General features: G+C 36.4%; 1 protein-coding gene across 1 annotated transcript; it reads left to right on the top strand.

Moving 5' to 3' along the window:
* Positions 1–5,926: 5,926 nt before the first annotated feature.
* LOC113866924 lies at positions 5,927–6,730 on the top strand. Its single transcript, XM_027501722.1, has one exon. The coding sequence runs from the start codon at positions 5,927–5,929 to the stop codon at positions 6,728–6,730; it is 804 nt and encodes a 267-aa protein (XP_027357523.1).
* The last annotated feature ends 15,410 nt before the right edge of the window (positions 6,731–22,140 follow it).

Genomic DNA, 22,140 nt, shown 5'->3' with positions numbered 1-22,140 from the left:
ATCAAGTGTATTAGTGTTATTATAGCAAGTTATAAAATTGTTAGAACTATGTTTGAGTCCCAAATATCGTCCTTAGGGAATAGAATTCTCAAATATCACTTCACAAGTTAACAAGTAGTTAAGCCTGACGAAATTCAGTTGAAGTTTGGAAGCAAAAGCAACAAATATTACACTCTGAAAATAGAACAGAACAAAGATCATGAAAATATGTATTTAACAGATGTAGAAAATGTAGTTAGGGACTTGTTTCACCAAAACTTTAGTGGTAATTGAATAAAGTTTTGAACTTTCAAGTATTTAGATGGAATGACAATAGTTTCACGATATATTAATCAAAGGTTAATTCCTTAACTCAATGAATTTAACATTCAATTCAATCATTCTAATTCCTTAGATCTGGTTCAATTAAATGTTGCATTAATCATTAGAAACCAAAAGATTGTAAGATCAAGATATCTTATCCCTAAGAAATTAATAATCTTGGTAATTGATTCAGATCTGAGAAACAAGTTCAACTTCCATTGATAAAAGTTCCTCTGTGATTAGTAAATCAAATTTCCATTCAACAACTACTTGATTCATAGAATCAACTACTCAATCCAATCCAATACTTAAAGTTCAGATCCAAAATTAATTCAACACTTCCATTTCAGATCCAGAATCCCTAACTACAAAAAGTTTAAGTAACCATTGTCACACAATTGAAGAACTAACTAGCAAGTGTACTAAGTAGTTATAGCAAGTAATAAAATTTGGAAATCAATGTGAGTCCCAAGAATCATCCTCAAGGATTAGGTCTATCAATTACCACTTCACAAATCAATAACTAGTTGAGCTAAACGAATTTGGAGTGTTTTGAATCATTTAACAAACAAAAGCAATAAAGTGCAAAAATCTAAAAAATACAGCAAAACAGAATATGAATTTCGTATTAAAATGCTATGTGAAGAATAGTTCGGAATCATTTCACCAGACTTTCAATTGCAATGTAATCATGTTCTGGACTCTAAAGAATTCTAATTGATTGATAATCAATTTGACTTCTTTAACCAAATGACAACTTCTTGCCTCGTTGATCCTAATACCTAATTAAACCTCCCTAATTCCTTAGGTGAAATTCAATCAAATATTGCATTAAGTTCTGGAAATTATAGGATTACTAGATTATGATACTTATTCATAAGATCTCAATAACCTAGGCATATGATTCAGATATGAGAAATAAACTCAATTTTCATTGATGAGGATTCCTCTAGGTTCAATTGAATGAAGGATTAGTTCACAATTGCATTAAGAACATAATCACATACTCAATTCAATCAAAACCTCAAGGTCCAAATCAAAAATTACATCACAATATCAAATTTGGATCCATAGATCCCTAACAAAAAGAAATCAGAACATGTTCCTAAAAGAAAAAGAGAGAGAAAGAGTAGAAGAAGAGGAGCTGCAGAATTTCTTCATAAATCCAATCCCCAGCCTGATTCCTCAAGGTCCAGAAGCTGGAAGTCGCCTCCAATCTCCTTCTCTAACTCTCCTAAGATGTAGAAATGAAAAGAAAATAAAAAATGGCAAAAGACTACCAATTCTGAACTCTTAACTTCTATTTATAATATTTTTTCCGCCTTTTCTACTTCCACACTTTAATCTCTGAGGATTATAGCATGAAAGGTCTTCTAGAAGCTTCTATAACTAAATTAGGAACTCAAATCGTCCAAAGTTGACACTTAGAAGTGATATTTAAAATTCTGTTACTTTTGCGAAGACACTCTCTACACTTAGAGTGTCTATGCGCAGCTTTGCGTAGCTACTCTCAGTGCCTAGAGTGGCTACGCACTTACTACGTAGCAACTCTGAGCACTTGAAGTGGCTACACGCTCAATTGCGTAGCTACTTTAAACCCTTGAAGTAGCTACGCGCACTATGCAATTCTGAATTGGCCTTGAGCGTAGCTACTCTGAACACTTGAAGTGGCTACACGCTCTCTCTGTAGCTATTCTAAACACTTGAAGTAGTTACTCTCTTGATCTTCATGAATTTTCTTCTTCAAAGTGTTCACTCTATGTACTCAGAGTGATTACGCCTTACACATAACACTTGATTCTTCATCTTTTAAGCTCAATTCCTCTACTTTCTTTACTTCAATCTCAACTCAATTTCTCAACTCAAACTTCTGCACAAGAATTTAGTCATTTTAAGTCAAATTGTTCAGAATTAGACCAAATATCTAAGATTCTAAACTATTTATACAATTATGAATATTAATGCAATTTTTATGATATTTTGAAGTTTATTTACTATTTAACTCTTTATTTACTAATAAAAACTAGGCTAAAAATGTAGTAAAATGTGGATTTATCAACCATTACAAAATGAAAAGAGAAAGAAAGAGAAGAAGAAGATAAATGAAGAAGCATCTTCAAGCCAATCTTCAATCTAATTCCTCAAGATTTGAAGCTTGGTGTTCGTCCCTAATCTCTCTCTCAGACTCTCTCAACACCAGAAAACATATGGAAAGTAAAAATGAACAAAAGATTCCAACAGATCTTAGCTAACTCTTATTTATAGAATTACCGCCTTTCTGGCGTGGTCACTATTTTTCACTATAGTAGCCACGTAAAGGCCTTTCTGATAATCTTCATGACTGGAACGATCACTATTATTCATAAAAGTAGCAACCTAGAGGTTCGTGGTTTGCGCGTGTTCACTTTCGTGAACAATTAGTTGACCTTCAGGAATTTCAGATGGAATTTGGAATTAAAAGTAACAAATATTAAATTCAGAAAGGAAACAGAACACTGAACATGCAAATGTGTGATTAACAGATGTGGAAGACATAGCTAGGGAGTTGTTTCACCAAAACTTCAATGTTGAATCAATAAAGTTCTGAAGTTTCAAAGAATTAGAAAGAATGACAATCAGTTTCATGTTATATTATTCAAAGGTTAATTCCTTAACTCAATGAATCTAACATTCAAATCAAATCACTCTAATTCCTTAGATCTGGTTCAATTAAATGTGGCCTTAAGTGTTAGAAACTAGAAGATTGCAAGATCAAGTTCTCTTATCCCTAAGAAAGCTATAATCCTGGTAATTGATTCAAATCTAAGAAACAAATCCAATTTTCATTGACAAGAGTTCCTCTGTATTTAGTTAATCAAATTTCTATTCAATCACTATGTAAAGTGCAGAATCAATCACTCAATCCATTCCAAAACTCAAAAGCCAGATACAGAATCAATTCAACAAATTCTTTTGGATCCACAATCCCTAACTATGAAGAAATTACGCAACCATTATAGCAGAGAAAGAAAAAGAAAGAGAAGAGGAGAGTGAACGCAGAAGAGTCATCTTTAATCGATCTTCAATCTGATTCCTCTAGGTTGAAGCTCAATGTTTGTCCTCAATCCCTCTCTCAGACTCTCTCCACACCAAAAAAACTAAGTGGAAATGAAAAATGAACCAAAGATCCAAAAATCTGAGCGCTTCTGCAATTTATAGGTTTTCCCGCCTTCTGCGCGTTATCACTTTTCTTCACAAGAGTAGCCACGCAGAGGCTTATCTAGTGTTCTGGAAGACTGGAATGATTACTTTCATCTAGAAAAGTGGCAACGCTAGAAGTCGAGTTGTGCGCGTGTTCACTTTCATGAGTAAAAGTGGCCACGCACAAGTTGCAAAGCTGAAGGTCTCTCTGGAACAATCACTTTTATGGGTAAGAGTGGTCACGCGCAAGTTGCTATGAATGAAGCTCCTCTGGAACATCCACTTTCACCAGCGAAAGTGACAACACGCTCTTTGTTGTGAATGAGGTTCCTCTGGAACGTTCACTTTCACCAATGAAAGTGTCAACGCGCAACTTGCTAAGTTTGGAGCTTGTCTGGAACGCTCACTTTCACCAGCGAAAGTGATAACGTGCACTGTGTTCTTCAAAGAAAGCCTCTAGAACACTCACTCTTGTGAATAATAGTGATTACGCACAGACTCCACTTCTCATTTAAGCTCTGGATCAATCACTTTCACTGACAATAATAATCACACCCAGCCATAAGCCTTGTTCTTTGAGTCCAGATTTGCTACTTTTCTTCTATCTTTCCATTGATCTTCCATCTTCATGAACTTTGCTCAGAATTTTCTACAAAAACATGCTTGAATTATTAATTTCTACACAAAAATTTCACAATTGCTGAAATAACTATGTATTTAAAGACAACCTTCAATCATTCTATTTTTATAAGTTTTTCTACTTTTTCCAACATATTTTCTTTATTAAATGGATTAAAACTATAGTAAAATACTAGTCAAAATGTGGATTCATCAAATAGTTACAGAGATACACTGGGGGTTGCAGGTGGTGATAAATCTATCTTTTACTAATATTTTACCATAGTTTTTAATACATTTGATATAGAAAACATAATGGAGAAAGCTGAAAAACTAATAAAAATAATAGAATGTTTAACTAGTTTTTAATACGTTTTCTGAACTTTGTACTTGTTAGTTTGCTTTCAAATGCTACAAACTCCAATTCAATTGCGTTAGGCTCAACTAATTGTTGAATTGTGAAGTGATACTTGAAAAAACTATTCTATAAGGACGATATTTGGGATTCAAACATGATTCCAAGATTTTATAACTTGCTACAATAATACTAATACACTTGCTAGTCAATTTCACTTTTAGTGCAACTGTTGAGAAAGTAACATCATTATACTACAGTATTTATTTGGTGCTCTTAGAGCACTGTTATATGAACATTTTATGACAATATGTGGTTGAGATAGCTATTGTGTGAATAAGGAATAAAAAGATGTTTGTTTGATTGTTTGGATTGATTGGCTGGTTAGACTAAATAATTGGTACATGCAATATGTGATGAGCACTTAATGTGAAATATTATTGAACTTGCTGAGTTGTTATTATGAGATTTTATGAAATATATCTGAATAAAATAATATGCTAAAATGATATTGATCTGAAAGGAGTTAACAGTTGTAATTATATCAATAAGTGTATGAATGGAATGGATTGAAATGAAATTAGTCTAAAAGTGCTTCACTAAGCACAATCTTATGAGTGGGAAAAAGGATAACTCTAGAAATGACCTAAAAGTCAAATATAGATTGGATCTAGTGTGAATAGTTACAAAGATACACTAGGGGTATGGAGTCTGGAGATGATGAAAATCTGGGGGAAACGTAGGGTGGTGAGCGACATTCGCGTATGTGTACACACTCTTTCTGAGAGCGAATGCGTCACATGGCCTCACACTCGTTTCCTAACTAGACTCCTGATATGCCTTTGCTAAGGGACTCAATTATTGTACATGTTGTATCTGTGTGCACGGGCTAACAGGTGATTATTTACCTAGTTGAGTAAGACCTCAAGAAATGTTGAAGGCATCGATATTTGTTATCACAGTGCACTGGGAGTGCGTATTGGAATAAGAGAATGGATAATGGATAATAAATTGTTGAATAGTGTGTGATGTGAATATGTTTGTAATATGAATTTGTGAGATTGAATGTTATTGTATTTACGTTATAAATTATGATTCTATGATAAATGTTTTGTAAATGATAGAATATACACTCATCCTTGCTAATATTTTCAAGAAAACAGGATGACGTAGCCTCAGGGCAAGATGGTAAATACCCAAATTGGAGGACTAGTGAGACAAGACTGAAGGCCTCCAAGGTTCCCTAGAGGACCTTACTCATGTACTAATCAGGCTCACTCAAGGGGGATCGCATTTTAGAGAGGTAGTAGCAGTGGCTCCAACTTTTCAAGAGGACCACTGAGATGCTTTATATGTGGAGGACCCCATCTAGTAAAGAATTGCTCACAGCCACCATCGGCTTGTGGAATTTGTGAGAAGACAGGGCACTCAGCTAATAATTGTTGGTCATCTCCTCAACGGAGTGGGAGTATGAGTACAAGTAATCGGCCTGCATCCAGTGCAAGTAGTGGAGCAGAGCTGAGTGTGCAGGTAAAAGTTTTTGCCATGAGTGGGTCTGAAGCGTCCAAGTTTGATGAGTTGATTAAAGGTAAATGCATCATCAATAATAGACTGTGTGATGTCTTGTTTCATTATGGTGCCACACATTTCTTTGATTCTATGGATTGTGTAAATTGTGTTAAACTGCCAATATCTTCCCTACCATGTGATGTTCACTTGTCTACTCCTACTGCTAAGCCTGTTGTAACCTCTTCTGTATACTTAGGCTATTTTGTGATGATTCATGGTAGAAATTTCTGTGTGGATTTAATTTGGTTATCACTTTCTCAACTCGATGTTGTTTTGGGTATGGATTGGTTGTCATCCAATCGTGTTCTGTTAGATTGTAAGGAGAAAGCTTTAATTTTTTGTGATGATACACTAGGAAAATCTAGACTTCTAGACATGGATGAAGCGAGAAATACGATTGAAACTAAGCCTTTCATGGTATTATTTTCTGTTAAGATTGATAAGGCCACGAAAGCTGAGTGTATTCTAGTAGTACGAGATTTTCTAGAAGTTTTTCTAGAGGATGTAACCAAATTGCCATTAGAAAGAGAAATTGAGTTCACTATTGATTTGATTCCGGGAGCAAGCCCAGTATCTATCTCACCATATCGAATGTCACTAGTGGAGTTAGCTGAGGTGAAAAAGCAAGTGGAAGATCTATTGAAAAGACAATTTGTAAGGCCAAGAGTGTTGCCGTGGGAGCTTGATGATGGGTTTTTTCCTTGAGGTGTTTAAAAGATTTGTTGCAAATCCTCACCAAAATTTAAACAATTTAATGTAGTACTAGGGTTACCCTAGATTGTCTCCCGTGAACATTGGCTATTAATCTTCATTAAACATGTTGAGGGTATTAATTGAATAAACAATTAAAATGGGGGGGGGGGGTTGTGGTTTCAAATCAAAATAAAGAGCAACGAGCAAACATGTTTAATTAATTCAAACAATAGAAAACAACAATCCTTAGTTTATCCATAAAGATTCTATCCTCATTCTACTCAAGATTTAACATTCATCCTCCCTCCTATGAATTAGGTTAATTTAACAAGCAAAAATCAACCTTATTGTCCTAACAAAATTACGCAATTTGCTAGGCTCTAATCTCTCATCCCAAAGTTACGCAACCTTAGAATTAAACGTAGGATTAAACAATCCCACCATTAATTCAATTCAAGAGACAAGGAAGAAGTAATTCATGAGAAGAAAGAAATTATATTATCATTAAAATCAAGGAACTCAAGAATCCGTGTGAACTTACTAAAGATTACACAAAATTTAGCCCTCCATGGAAATGGGGGTCAAAAACGCAATTGGGAAATGTAGAAAAATCATTAACATTAATGTAAAAGCAAGAGAAATGAGAAACCAAACCCTAGGTTGGACCTTTGGCTATCACCTAAGGTTGCCCGAAGCTCTGGAAAATCGTCCTAATTTAGTAAGGAAGAGAAAAGGTATATATAGTGTAAGAACTCCCTACCCTAATTTGGTAAAAATCTATTTATACTAAAGTTGGCGCCCTCCAAAGTAATTACTTTCATTCTTTCATAGTAGTCATACGCAACATCAGTTGGGTTTTGCCTTTCTGGAGTGATTACTATGAAAGTTCATAGTAACCACACTAGGACATTTTGGACTCTCTGGAGTTGTCACTATGAACTTTGATAGTAACTACGCGCAACAGCTTCAATTTTGCAAGCTCTGGAGTGATTACTATGAACTTTCATAATAACCACGCGCAGGTTTAGTGGATTCTGGGATGCTGTAGTTGTCACTTTAAGCTTTGAAAGTGATCACTTTGGTCCCTTTGCTAGAAGTGGCTTGCTTTAGTTGTCACTATCAATCTTGAAAGTAAGTTACTTTCACCTCAAATTCCTCAAAATCCAATAATTCTTCAAAATAAGCTTGGGGATTCCTGCCACATTATTCAAATGATCAAAACATGTAGAATAAACTATATAAATCAATGTAAATTAACCAAAAACTAAGAAACCTATATTATTTAGCCTAATTGGAATATTCATCTTATTTACACTATCTAAGTCTATTCTTTTTTATAAAAAGTAATAAATGATGTATAAAAATTTAGTAAAATGTGGATTCATCACAACCCCAAACTTAAACTTTTGTTTGTCCTCAAGCAAACCAAAATTCAAGGACTTAAGTAAAAAGGGCTGGACTTATCCAAAAACATTTTCTCAAAATTTTTTTGCTCCAATCTTTAAACTCTAATATACACTTCCTCCATTTCAAAATCATGGAGTCATTCAACAAAGAAAGCACACTCATATCAATTAATTTTATGCAAATTCCCATACAAGTGAAACAAAAATTCAACAAAGTTCATTATACTTCACACAATGCAAAGAAATTATCTAGCTCACAAGGTGGTGTTTCACTTTTCACTCGTCAGTGTTGTAGGCTAGGTATTTTCCCTCAATACATGCAAATTGCTCTACCCTACCATATGCTTCCCATATTCTCAATCTCCTTTCCCTTAATACAATGATTTACCTATCAAAAGGACTTGGTTGGTCACAAAGAGGGATAGGTAAGGTTCAATTTGATCAAGGAGGGTCAAAAGCTCAAGTGGGTTTTCAAGATAGGGGAATCCTTTTGAGTGAGTGAATACAACAATTAGAATGAAATGCATCAAATGAGGTAGCCTAAGAGGTTCAAGCATTTTTTTACCTTGTTTTTCATCATTTCTCATTATGTGAAGATCTCTTCAATCTCTTGGACCTTACTTCGTTTCATTTTAATTTTCTTTTTCATTCTTTCTTTTATGATTTCTTGGACTTTGGCAACCACCTTTTTTTTTTTTGACATATATTAGTAACATGTATGATGTCCACCACCCCAAACTTGAGAGGTTGCTTGTCCTCAAGCAACTATCATCAAAATCAACACCCCAAACTTAGTATTTGCATTCACTCTTGATGTTACTCAAAAGAAAGACGTTCTTGATGGGAGAAAAAAAATGTTTTGGCAAACTAAGTTTGGCAAAAAATGGGAATGTAATACAATAAGGTGCAAGGCTGGGCAATAGTGAGTGTGTGTGTGTAAAGGAGGCCTCAATCATCTAGATAAAAATTGCATAATGCATATTCAAATAAGAAACAGGGCAAGTTCTAGAAGATAGATGAAAAACTACATGGAACATACACACAGAAGGGAAATTAGGGGCTCAATTCTCTACCATGGTAAAAATAGTGATAACTACTGATGATGTGAGAATAATTCACCTTGCAAGAAAAGATATTCAGCATGGCATGGAGAGAAAGTTATTTACAAAAGTAGAGTGTGTTTATGAATTTAATGAAAATTGCAGTAAGAGTCTAGAATTGGAATTACAAAATTGGATTCAATGAAAAAGAAAAAGAACAAAGATATATTTTTGTATTTTGATGTATAATTGTGCAAAAAAAGTGAGGTTAAGAGTATATGAAATAAAGGCAGTGAACTTCACCCCTCTTTCATGAATGATAGTGCCTCAACTCATGGGCAACAAAAATTGATACTCCTCTTGATGGAACTGAGGGCATTCTCTGCACAAAGAGACAATAAATTCAGTACCAGAAGAACAAAATAACTCAAACTCAGATAATATATATATACAGCATAAAAGAGTTAAGTTGTTGTTCAAAGTAGAAGCAATAAAGGAAAATTAAAAGCAGGAAAAATAAATGGAAAAGTATACTAATTACAGGGAAATTAGCAAAAAAAATATGTACAATGAAAGAGGAGGTTAAATAAATAACAGAAATAGAAATTTCAAGCTAAAGTGCATCCTCATCAAAGCTGGAGGAGAGGTCATCATCAGCTGCATCAGTGTCGATGTTCTCATCATCTTGCTCATCTGCTGCTGCTGCTGGGTCTGGTACTGGCTCCCCCTCTGAGCTACTATCTTCCTCTTCCTCCTCCTCTTCTGCTGTAGGTGTGAAAGGCAGAAGATCATTCTAAACAGCTGCTCTAAGATAAGGGGCTGAGAAAGTGGGGGCATAGTAGATCTGTTCAGCAGTTATCCCCACCTTCTTCCCTATGTTGAGCAACATAGTCTCTGTGAAGGTCAAAGCAGCCTTCTGACCAGCATGTATAGCATCTTGTCGCAGAGCTATTTCCTTCAGCTAGTCCTTCATTTTGGAAGGGAAGCCTTTCTTTCCTGCAGGTTGGGGAGGTATCTCTGGAGCTGAGCTCTTATTAGCTTTAAATAGCTCCTTCACCATAGCTGTGGTGATGTAGGGAGCTGCTCTGATTTTCTGCTGATATTCCCCAAAGTCAACTCCAGCATCCTGACAAAGCATAGTAATGATGGAGGGAATACCCATGGAGTCCTTCTTCCTAGCTAAGAGCTCCATGATGGCATTGCTAATAACATCGCCAACATGGATGGGCATCCCTGTCATGTTGGCATAAACTAGCTCTGCCCTCTTCACTGCCAGGGTAGATGAGTGCATGACTGGCATGAAGGAGCTAAGGATAAAGATGCTCCAGACTTTGGCAGGTGGAAGGAGGTGCTTTGTAGTCAGATTCTTGGGCTGAAGCTTCATGTCAAATTCCCAATTTTCTCCAGCCTTGCATATTGCTTGAAGGATTGGCTTGTAGTCCTTCTCCTTCAAGTAGCTGAAAGTAGTGTAGTCCAGCTGTCCAGGCCTCTTTTCAGGAAGAGGAATGTTGAGGATCCTCTGAATGTTGGCAGGGTTGAAGTCTATCACCTTGCCTCTGACCATGGAATGCCTATAGGGGAAATAATCTCCCTTGACCCTAAAGGCGTTGGCATAAAACTCCTGAGTGATGTCCTTCCACCCATGCCCAGCACATGTGGTGAACAAATCCCATCCCCTTTTCTGGATTTCCTGCCCAAATTGATGGTAGGTCCCTTTTTGCAGGTCAAAATTCCTGTCCTGCACAATGTGTTGTCTGAGAATATTGGCTTTGAAGAAATTCTTGTGAGCCAGGGACCTAAATCTGGGATCATGTGCAGGCTGAGGCCTAGACGAAGAAGCAGCAGCTGTCTTAGCCCTAGGTGCGTTCTTTCTAGGAGTGTTTGCCATTAATCTGCACATAGAAAAAGGGATAATTAAGTGATAGTGCAGAATTAACCATGTAGCAAGAATTTCACACCATTTGGAAATGAAAGAGAGAAAATGCAATCAATTTACAGCACTGTTGCAGAAGAAAGTAGCTACTATGATGAATGAGAGTAGTTACTTTGGCAATAAAGCATGACAAAATGCAGAGGTAGTGTATGAGCATAATTTCACAGCAAATGTGCATGAATCAGAGAAAGTTGAGGCAAATCAGAGTAATTTTGCATACAAAAGTAACTACTATGCTAGTTGATAGTAACTACTTTGGCAGTGACAGAACAAACATTTAGGCATATGCAGAGTGGTCCCTATGTGTTGGCAGGTAACTACTATGACAGCAAAAATAGTTTCAAAATAAAATCCATAATTCATGTGTTTAAAATGCAGAAAAGCACATGTCATATAGTGAATCATGGTCTACAAAAGAGGTTCATTGGATGGTCTGTAAAATTTAAACACAAAGTGCATTTGGATCCAACAAACTAATTCCCAACTTCTAAATCAATCTGTGATATGTAAGGTGCAGAGAACAACTATGCATAGGATGAATTCAACTAGATCAGCTAAGGTAAAAAGCATGTGCAGCAATATGGGTATAATTTCAAATCAAATTTCTAGAATTCAGAACAAGGAGTGAGTGAAAATGTAATTAGATGGTAGTGCAACTGAATCAGATCAGCAATAAGTGTATGAAATGAGCAGAACACAATATATTCACAGAGAGTAGTTACTATGAATGTTGTTAGTGGCTACTCCAGAGCAAAAACACTTCAAATTCACGAGGAAAAATGCAAATTGATTTCTAATCATGAGAATTGGAATTTCAAGGCATAGAAATCACATTCTAGACTAAAATGAACCTAAGGGAAGCAGAATTTCAACATTACAAACAGAGTAATCACTACGAATTTTGAAAGTAGCTACCTTAGGGTTCAAGCATGTCAATTTCAACTAAAATTGGTTCTAATAAAAAATCCCCAATTGAAAAATGAAGAACCTTAACGCAGAGAGTGAGGAAGAGGAAATTACCTGGATTGGAGTTCAAATCAAGTGCAAAAGTGTAGGAAAGTGACGTTCAAATGCAAGGAATTGAATTCGAGGGAATGTGTGCTCAGGAAATTTGAAGAAGAGTGAAAATTTCTCAAAAATGAATAGTGAGAGTGAACGTGAAAGGGGCCCTATTTATATAAAACTGTTGGGCGTGGTTACTCTCAAGAATCATAATAGACACGCGCAAGGGATTTAGCAAAATTGGGGTGCCCGTGGCTACTATGAACTTTCATAGTAATCACTCCAGAGGCGCCTTTCTTAGTTATTTCAAAAGAGGTTGCGCGTGGTTACTATGAACTTTCATAGTAACTACGCGCATCAAATGTTCAAAAATGGTTTTTGTAGTGGTTACTATGAAAGTTCAAAGTGACCACTATAGAGGCACCCTTCATGTGTATTTTCCCAGAGTGCTGCGCGTGGCTACTATGAACTTTCATAGTAGTTACGCGCAGACCAATGAATTTATAAAGCCTTCAAAGTGATCACTATGGAAATTGAAAGTGAGAACTACAGAGAGCAAAGTCACATACCTTGGTGGAAAGTGACCACTATGGCTTGGGAAAGTGATTACCTTCATGGAAAACTTCAAATTCTTTCTAAAGTGAATGCTTGGTGCCATGGAAATGATTATTCCTCCCTCTCTACTTGGACTTCCATGAATAAATGCATAAATTGAGTCCTAATAAAACAATTTTTCCTCTATAAAATTTATGAACAAATCATCAATCAAACAATGAGTCAAGTGTTGAACAAAATGTTTGTGCAGCATGAACTAAACAACATGACTAGTAACACAGCTCAAATGAAAGAATGCTTATTGAAATCAAAAGAGAACTAGAAAGTGCTATAAAAACTGTGAGTTGCCTCTCACAAAGCGCTTCTTTAACGTCATTAGCTTGACGTTTTATGGAGCTCTCACTCCAAAATAACTAAAGAATCAAGAACAGCTGGAGGTTACTCTAGGAAAACTTCCTCCACATTAGCCTCAAGTGTATGATTCCTATGGAAAGGCTTTAGGCGATGGCTATTCACTTTAAAAACCTTGTTTGTGGATTCACTTTTTACCTCCACTACTCCATAGGAGGAAATGGAAGTCACAATGAAAGGTCCAATCCACCTAGATCTGAGTTTTCCAAGCATGAGCTTCAGACAGGAATTGAACAGCAAAACCTTTTGACCTATGAAAAACTCTTTCCTTGCTATTTTTCCATCATGAAAGGCCTTTGTTTTCTCTTTATAAATTCTGGAGTTTTCATATGATTCAAGGCAAAGTTCTTCTAATTCTTACAAGTGCAATTTCCTTTGTTCTCCGGCTTTGTCTATGTCCATATTGCAGGCTTGCACTGCCCAATAAGCACGATGTTCTACTTCTATTAGGAGGTGGCAGGCTTTTTCATAGACAATTCTGTAAGGTGACATTCCCAAAGGAGCCTTGTATGCTGTTCTATGAGCCCAAAGAGCATCATCAAGACGCTTGCTCCAGTCTTCCCTATTTGGCTGAACAATCCTTTCCAAAATCTTCTTAATTTCTCTGTTGGAGAGCTCAGTCTGCCCATTGGTTTGGGGGTGATAAGGTGTAGATACTTTGTGCACTACTCAATACTTTCTCAGTAGAGTCTCAATGGTTCTATTGCAAAAGTGGGTACCCTGGTCACTGATCAAAGCTTGAGGTACTCCAAACCTACAAAACAAATGAGTGCGAACAAAATCTGCAACCACTCTTGAATCATTAGTTCTTATGGGCTTAGTCCCTACCCACTTAGAGACATAGTCCACAACAAGCAAAATATATAAGAACACACTTGCCAAGAGTCCTTAAAGATTGTAAGCCAATAAAAACCTGCATCTAGTACTTTCCTTGCAGTCCTTTGGGGCCCAAGGTGGCCTCCTACAGTGGATGCATGGCAGAATTGCAAAACTGATGTAGTTTCTTCCTCAGGAATGCACCTCCTAATCACTTGATCACTACAGAACTTCCACAAATAGGGGTCATCCCAGAGGTAATGCTTGGCATCATTCTTGATCTTTTCCCTTTTACTCCTTGGTGCACCTGTTGGAAAAACTCCTGCAACTAAAAAGTTTACAATATCAGCAAACCAAGGCAACTTTGAAGTACACAACTTTAATAGTTGCTCATCAGGAAAATCATCTTTGAGAGGAGTGAGTTCAGGGGCTCCCTCTATCCTGCTCAAATGATCTGCCACCAAATTTTGTGCTCCACTTCTATCCTTTATCTCTACATCAAATTCTTAAAGTAGAAGCATCCACCTTATTAGCCTTGGCTTCGAATTTGTCTTTTTCAAAAGGAACTTAAGAGCAGAATGATCAGTAAACACCAGAACTCTTGACCCTAGCAAGTATGATCTAAATTTATCTAAAGCAAATACTATGGCTGATAGTTCCTTTTCAGCTGTGGTATAGTTACACTGTGCAGGATCCAAAGTCCCAGATGCATAATAAATGACATGTGGATCCTTACCAAACCGTTGTGCTAAGACAGCACCCACAACAAAATTGGATGCTGATGAATCCATATTTTTACTGATATTTTAGCATAATTCTAGCTCATTTAATAAGGAAAATATATGAAGAAAGCAGAAAAACTCAGAAAAAGAGAATGATTGAAAGTTTTATTTCAATTTGTAGTTATTTTCGCATTTGTAGAATTTATGCTTAGTTCTTAAGGAATTTATCTTGTTTTTGAAGGAATAATCTGAGCAAAAGTCATGGAAATGGATTATCAATGGAAAGGAAGAGGAAGAATGGCAATGTTGGACTCCAAAATACAAGAATTATGGGATGCAGGCTGGGCGTGATCACTATTGTTAGTGAAAGTGATCATTCCAGAGCCTAAATGAGAAGAAGAGCCTGTGCGTGATCACTTTTATTTACAAGAGTGAGCGTTGCTAGTGTGCGTTATCATTTTCGCCAATGAAAGTGAACGTTCCAGAGAGACTTCATTCCTGATGAGCTGCGCGTTGTCACTTTCACCAACGAAAGTGAGCGTTCCAGAGGCACTTGTATCAGGACAGCTTGCGCGTGGTTACTATTACTCACGAAAGTGATCACGCGCAGCCCTCGACCTCCTGCGTTGCCACTCTTATGAATTAAAGTGAATGTTCCAGAGAAGCCTTCAACTCTGCAAGTTGCGCGTGGTTACTCTTGCTCTTGAAAGTGAACACGCGCACTACATAAAGCTTCTGCGTGGTTACTCTTGTGAAGAAAAGTGACAACGCGCAGAACTGGGGTTTCTATAAATACATGATTGAAGCACGAAACTAGGGGTCTGTTGCTCATTTTCTATTTTGTTAGTTAGATTCTCGTTGAGAGAGAGTGGAGAGAAGATTGGGGTCGAAGCTTGAAGCTCCAAGAAGAGGGATTGGATTGGAGCTCGTGGCCATGGCTGCTCTGCATTCTTCTTCATCTTCTTCTTCTTTTTTCTCTGTTTTTGTTGCAATGTGTGCTTAATTTCCCATAGTTAGGGGTTTATGGAACTCGAATTGATGTATTGATTCGACTTTATCTTCTGAACTTTAAGTTCTTGGATTAATTGAGTTGTTAATTCTGCTTTTCATGCAATCTTTGAATGGAAATTTATTTGATTAATCAAGAGGAATCTTTACCAATGGGAATTGGATTGTTTGCTCCGATCTGAATTGGCAACCAGAGTTTAGGGATTTCTTAGGGATAAGGAGACCTAATTCTGCAATCTTATAGTTCTAATTTTTAATGCAACCTGAAATTGAATCTCACCTAAGGGATTAGGGAGGTTTAGTGGATTGTTAGGGTCAATGAGTTAAGGAATTAACCTTTGGCTAGGTATATGTGAAACTGATTGTCAATTATTCAATTGGTTGAATGTTCAGAGGATTTAATTGGATTGATATTGATATTCTTGTGAAGTAAATTCCTAACTATCCTTCATTGCTATTTTATTTCATCACAAATCTTATACTCTGTTTTTCTGCAAGTTCTTTACTTTTGATTGCTCTGATTATTGCTTTTATATGATACAACTCTCTTCCCAAATTCGTATGGCTCAAATGGTTATTTTTCTGTGAAGTGATAATTGAGTTCCTAATTCCCTGTAGAGACGATACTCGGATCTTAAATTTACTCATTACTTGCTGCAATCCTAGTGCACTTGCTAGTGTTTAGATTGCAAACAATAGATGCGTCACACATGAGCTCAAATGGAAGTGTCCAGTGTGGTAGCTAAATGATGGGGGTTGTGGTCAAGGCTATCTTTAGGCAATTAAACGCCTCTTTGCACTTGGCTTCAAACTCAAAATCAATATCTTTCTGCAGTAACTTAGAGAGAGGAAGGGCTATCTTGGAAAAATCCTTGATAAAGTGCCTGTAGAAACCTGCATGGCTAAGAAATGCACGCACCTCTCGCACACAAGAGGGGTAAGAAAGCTATGAAATGACATTAAGCTTAGCACTAAGAGTCGTGAACCAAAGAAATTAGATGCATTTGAACCACTTAACATTAATCATATTGCTTGACATAAATGAATGCTTACTTATTAAATAGGTTCTGCATATGTGTTCTCATCTTCAGCTGCTTGTGTAGAGGGTCCATATAATAGATAGTCTCGTCAGCAGTATTGATGGCAACTAAGACCCAATGTTGCCTACCACGAGTATAAATATCATTTTAAGATTACTAAGTTTAAAAGTTATATGCTAAATTATAAAACATAAAGCAGTCTCACTGAGATTGACTTACCTAACATAATAAGGTGCAAATATCAAGTGATCTTCATCCATATGACGCTTCAATATTTCAGCTATATGTTGATGTGGGTTCGGATTGAGCACTTCGTCCATTTCATACGGAGATATAAATGAGAATATATTTTCCATTGTCCCATGCAAATAAGCTTCACACAAATATCTTGTTTTGCAGAAGTAGAATTGAACATTATTAAATAAGGTTATAAAAGCTATAAATTGACTATGAATTATATAATTTGAAAATTAATGTACCGTATGTAAAGGTTAATGCTAGAGGCACTCAACCAATGTCGACGTATGACCTCTATGATGTTTTCCTTCCCTACAATGTCACAAAACTCTTTACCCCAGTGCTCACTTGTCAGTTGAGTTGTAGCTGTATCAATGGCTTGATCACTTCTCACAAACAGCTTCATCATATCCAAGCATGCAGCACCTAGGGCTTCTGCCAACTTCAGAATCTCTAATGACACACAACCAGTGCTACCTTTATTGGATGGACCAGCAATGGACTCTTTTGAGTACCCTGTCTCTTTCCCTAACCCTTTACCTAATGAAAGGGCAACCTGAAAAGAACAAACCTTTTAATTGTAACATCTAGCAAAAGGAACTATAAAGAAACACGTTTACATACCTTGGATCTTAAAGTGATTAGGGACAATGGCCAAGCAACATAAGTACTAATGGCATCTCTCAGGGAATACAAGTTTGCTTGTTCATTTGGGACAGGCAGTACAGAGTCCTCCTCATGTCTTTGCACTACCTCTATAGAAACATTACTATGCTCTGGAGGAAGAGCCATATTATGTAAGGAGTCCCTAGCCACTATATGATATACTCTACCTCTTGTTACCAGGCGAAATGGTTTGTTCAAGTATAGCATACAGTCATGATCACCCTACAAATGAAAGTTTGTTATATTATGCAAAAATTAAATCAAAAGCAGTAAACATTAAAAGGTAAATGATGATTTACTGTAGTTTAAATACCTCTGGAATCTCAATAAATGCAATTGGTGTGCAACTACCTCTATGGTTGGTAGAAGGTGCATCTACAGGCGTTTGGGGACCAATATCTACCATCGGTTGCATTTTAGGAGCAATATTGAAAGGGGGTGGCATAGATGGTGGTGGGGAATGAGTGGCGTTGAATGGCATCTGACCTGACATGAATGGGGGTAGTCCCTGACCCCCTGTCAACTGTGTCACTACATTGGTCAAATGCGCTACCCAATGCTTCATGTTTTGCCACTCGGTAGATGAAGGATGTAGACATGTAGCTGGCCCAAATGCAGATTTTTGGGTCACCCCAAAACCTACAACCCTCACGCGACCTGGATGCTCTCTTACACTAAGTGCTTGAGAGAGTATGTCATTTCGGGCTGTTGATTTAGTCTCAGCGTCTAGAATGACCTGTGAAAGGGTTTCCTACAATAAACATAACAAAAAACTATTAGGATAGAGAATTCAAAATAAAACTTAACGTATTTGAAAATACTAACACATTAGTATTAAGTACTTACAAATTCATTAACCATTTTTTTAACTCCTTCGTCATCAATGCTACCTTGTTTATTTACCCTAGCAGCTTTCCAAAGGACATGTCGAGGTACTGAGGTCAACTTAGACGCAGATGTAGCAATCTACACAAAATTAATAATTAAATGCCCTCGTTAATAAGTTTAACATAAGACAACACATTAGCATCACATTGTTACATAAGACACAAATTTACATACCAACTCTTGCTCCAAATGAGCATATCCCTTAGCTGACCTCTTGTATCTGTATGACATTGTTTTTCCCTTTATGCATTAGCTTCACTTTCTTTCTGAAATAAGGCATTCAAAAATGTACCAAATCAATACCTATTTGTGATGGTGATAGTAATTTGATATAATAATGTGTGACATGGTACCTTGAAAGTTTCTGTGCAGCTTTGGTTGACAAAGTCCATCCAGTGATCAGTGATTGTGATGAATCTCTGATACTTCTCTAGAGGATAGGGGACACAATTTCCATCTTTGTCATAGATATGTTTCCTCAAACGTGTCCAGAATGCACGAAGGTCCCGTCCAGCTAAAGAAAGAACAAAATCTTTGTAAACAGCATCCACTTCAAAAGTTTTCTACATTGGAAACAAAAAACATATCAGATAAACCCTCTTGGGTAAACCAATATAAAATAATTGAAATGATTATGATTGTGTACCTCAACTTGCTCCCAAATGTGTTCTTTAACATTAGTAGGAACATTTGTCCAATAAAAATTACTAATTGGCACTGTAATCCTAGTAACAAAGCCAATGAAATGTGCAAATTTTGATCTGTTAGGGTCTATCAGTTGACCTTTTCCATTCCAGCCAACCTATATGCAAATATAAATCATAAAGACATTTTAGTGTTAGTAATATTAGCATAATTAATCATTGAATATCATTGCAAAATTCATTGATGGTGACAATTTACCTGTAACTTTTGTCCTAACATTCTTGATTTACTAATGGACTTAAGTTTGGTAATCCCTCTACCCTTTTTCTTATTTGCCTCAGCGGAGTGATGAGGGGGACTCCCGTCCATGTTATCTGAAGAAGTCATCTCTGTAAGACAAAAGGTAAAGGTTAAACATTAAATAATTACATTCAGGGATAAAGTAAAATCATAAAAACAAATTATAATCAATTCAAATTTAATATGAAATGCACCTTTTTCTTTTTTAAGAAGCCTTACTAAGTTTCCTATGACCTTTTATTGAATGAAATGACGGATTCAACCAAATGCCCTCTTCATGATCATGTCTTGCATAAATATCCTTGTCATCTATTAATGTATCAGCAATGTTCAACACTTCTCAAAGGATCGTCCTCCACATTAACTTCTTCTTTTGTTAATTCTCCATCGGTGAAAGCATTTATTTTATTAGACATCAAGACAATTGACCATGACTTGTCAATAGGATCTACGATGTAGAACACCTGTCGAGCCTCTAATGCAAGGATAAACGAATCATCTTGGTAACCGACCTTTTTAAAATCGACCCTTATAAAGCCCATATCGTCAATTCGAACACCACTGTTGTTGTCTACCCACTTGCATCCAAAGATTGCTACACAAAAGTTAGTGTAATCCAACTACCATATATGTTGAATGACTCCAAAGTATGACATATTTGCATATATTGGATTTTTATCCTTTGCACTGGAGATATGCAATGATTCAGCTACCAGAGTGACCCCACTATTCTGCATTGTGCTTTGGTCGTTATGCTGTTTTGTGTAAAATGTGAAACCATTGACTAGGTACGAAGTGTATGAAAAGGCATCAATACAAAGACCTTTTGACAACCATTAAATCATTTCTAACACCGAATTGTTATTTTGTTTCAATTTTTCACCAACATGTTCTTATAGCCATCCAATGAATCGCTGGTGATATTCTTTTGTTATCCAATTCTCACCTCTGGAAGGATTTCTACGCTTTAGTGTCTCTTTGCGCAAGCTTATATACGGTTTAATTTCAGGGGTATTTTTTAATACATACAAGTGTGCTTGTTCCCATTGCAGTCTAGGGACCTCTATTTGTTGACAACCACTGCTACCTTCCCCTAAAGTCCTTCCTATGTGACGTGATTTTAGAATGCCACATGATTCAACATTTGACAGGTATTCATTGCAAAATTCCACTGCTTCTTCCACTAAATATCGTTTAGCAATACAACCCTCTGGTCTGCTTCTATTCTTAACATACCCTTTTAAAATCTTCATATATCTTTCAACGGGATACATCCATTGCATATATGTAGGGCCACACAATTTTGTCTCTTCCACCAAGTGAATAGTCAAATGAACCATGATATCAAAGAATGACGGTAAAAAATTACATTTTCAGCTCACATAAAGTTTTAGCTATTTGGTTTTGCAAACATGATAATCTCGCAGGATCAATCACTTTGCTACATATTGGCTTGAAAAAGAAACACAACTTCGTGATTGCCATGCGAACCTTCTTGGGTAGAATAGATCGTATAGCAATAGGAATTAAATTCTCTATTAATATATGGCAATCATGAGACTTCAATCCTTTTAACTTTAGGTCCTTAAGTGATACAAGACTTTTAATGTTTGATGAATACCCCTCTGGAACCTTAACTGAATAAAAAGTCTCACATAAAGCATGTTTCTCATATCTAGATAGGGTACATGTTGTTGGCGGTAAAAAGGTCCGATTTCCCTTCTTCCATGGAGCCAAATCGGATCGTATTCCTAACTTCACCAAGTCAAGTCTTGCATTGATGCCATCTTTCTTTTTTCCCACAATGTTTAATAATGTACCAATCACACTTCCACAAACATTTTTTTCAACATGCATAACATCAACAAAGTGTCTTACGTATAAAGATTTCTAGTATGGTAACTGAAAGAAAATTGACATCTTCTTCCAACCTGTGGTTGGAATTTGTTTGGAAAAAGGTTTTCCAAATGTTGTTCTTATATGTTTAACCTCATCAAATATTTCTTCTCCACTTTTCAAATAAGGACATCGTCGTTCTTCACAACTTCCATTAAAAGCTTTTTTGATTTTTTTAAAAGGATGATTTTTTGACAACCACCTACGATGCCCTATGAAAATATTTTTGTGACAATGGTCTAGTCTTACATAATCTATTTTTTCCTGACATATTGGACATGCACATTGACTTTTGATGTTGTAACTAGAAAGATTTTCATATCCAAGAAATTCATTAATTGTTCCATACAACATTGCCTTCACCGTGAAATTTTCATCTCTAAATTCGTCATATACTTCTATGCCATTATCCCACAACAACTTCAAATCTTCAATTAAAGGAGACAAGTACACATCAATGTCATTTTCAGGTTGTTTAGGACCAGAGATTAACAAAGAAAGCATAATATATTTTCACTTCATGCAAAGCCATGGAGGTAAGTTATACATTATTAAGATCACGGGCTATGTACAATGGGTGCTACTTTGCATGCCATGTGGATTCATTCCATCAGTTGCTAATGCAAAAAGTATATTCCTTGTTTCAGTTGCAAACTCTTCATGGTCATTGTCAAATTTTTTCCACTACGGAGAATCTGCTGGATGCCTAAGCTTCCCATCTCTAATTGGGCCTTCAACATGCCAAGTCATCTGCTTTGCATTTTCTACACTGCGAAAAAGACGTCTTAACCTCGGTATTAGCGGAAAATATCACACGACCTTCGCAGGTGTTGTGTCTTTCTTTAGGTATTATGATA

This window comes from Abrus precatorius, unplaced genomic scaffold (genome assembly GCF_003935025.1).
Source record: "Abrus precatorius isolate BTA unplaced genomic scaffold, Abrus_2018 Scaffold5, whole genome shotgun sequence".
NCBI classification, from domain to species: domain Eukaryota; kingdom Viridiplantae; phylum Streptophyta; class Magnoliopsida; order Fabales; family Fabaceae; genus Abrus; species Abrus precatorius.
The sequence above is the reverse complement of the archived record's forward strand: the minus strand, read 5'-3'. Positions and strand labels throughout refer to the sequence as shown.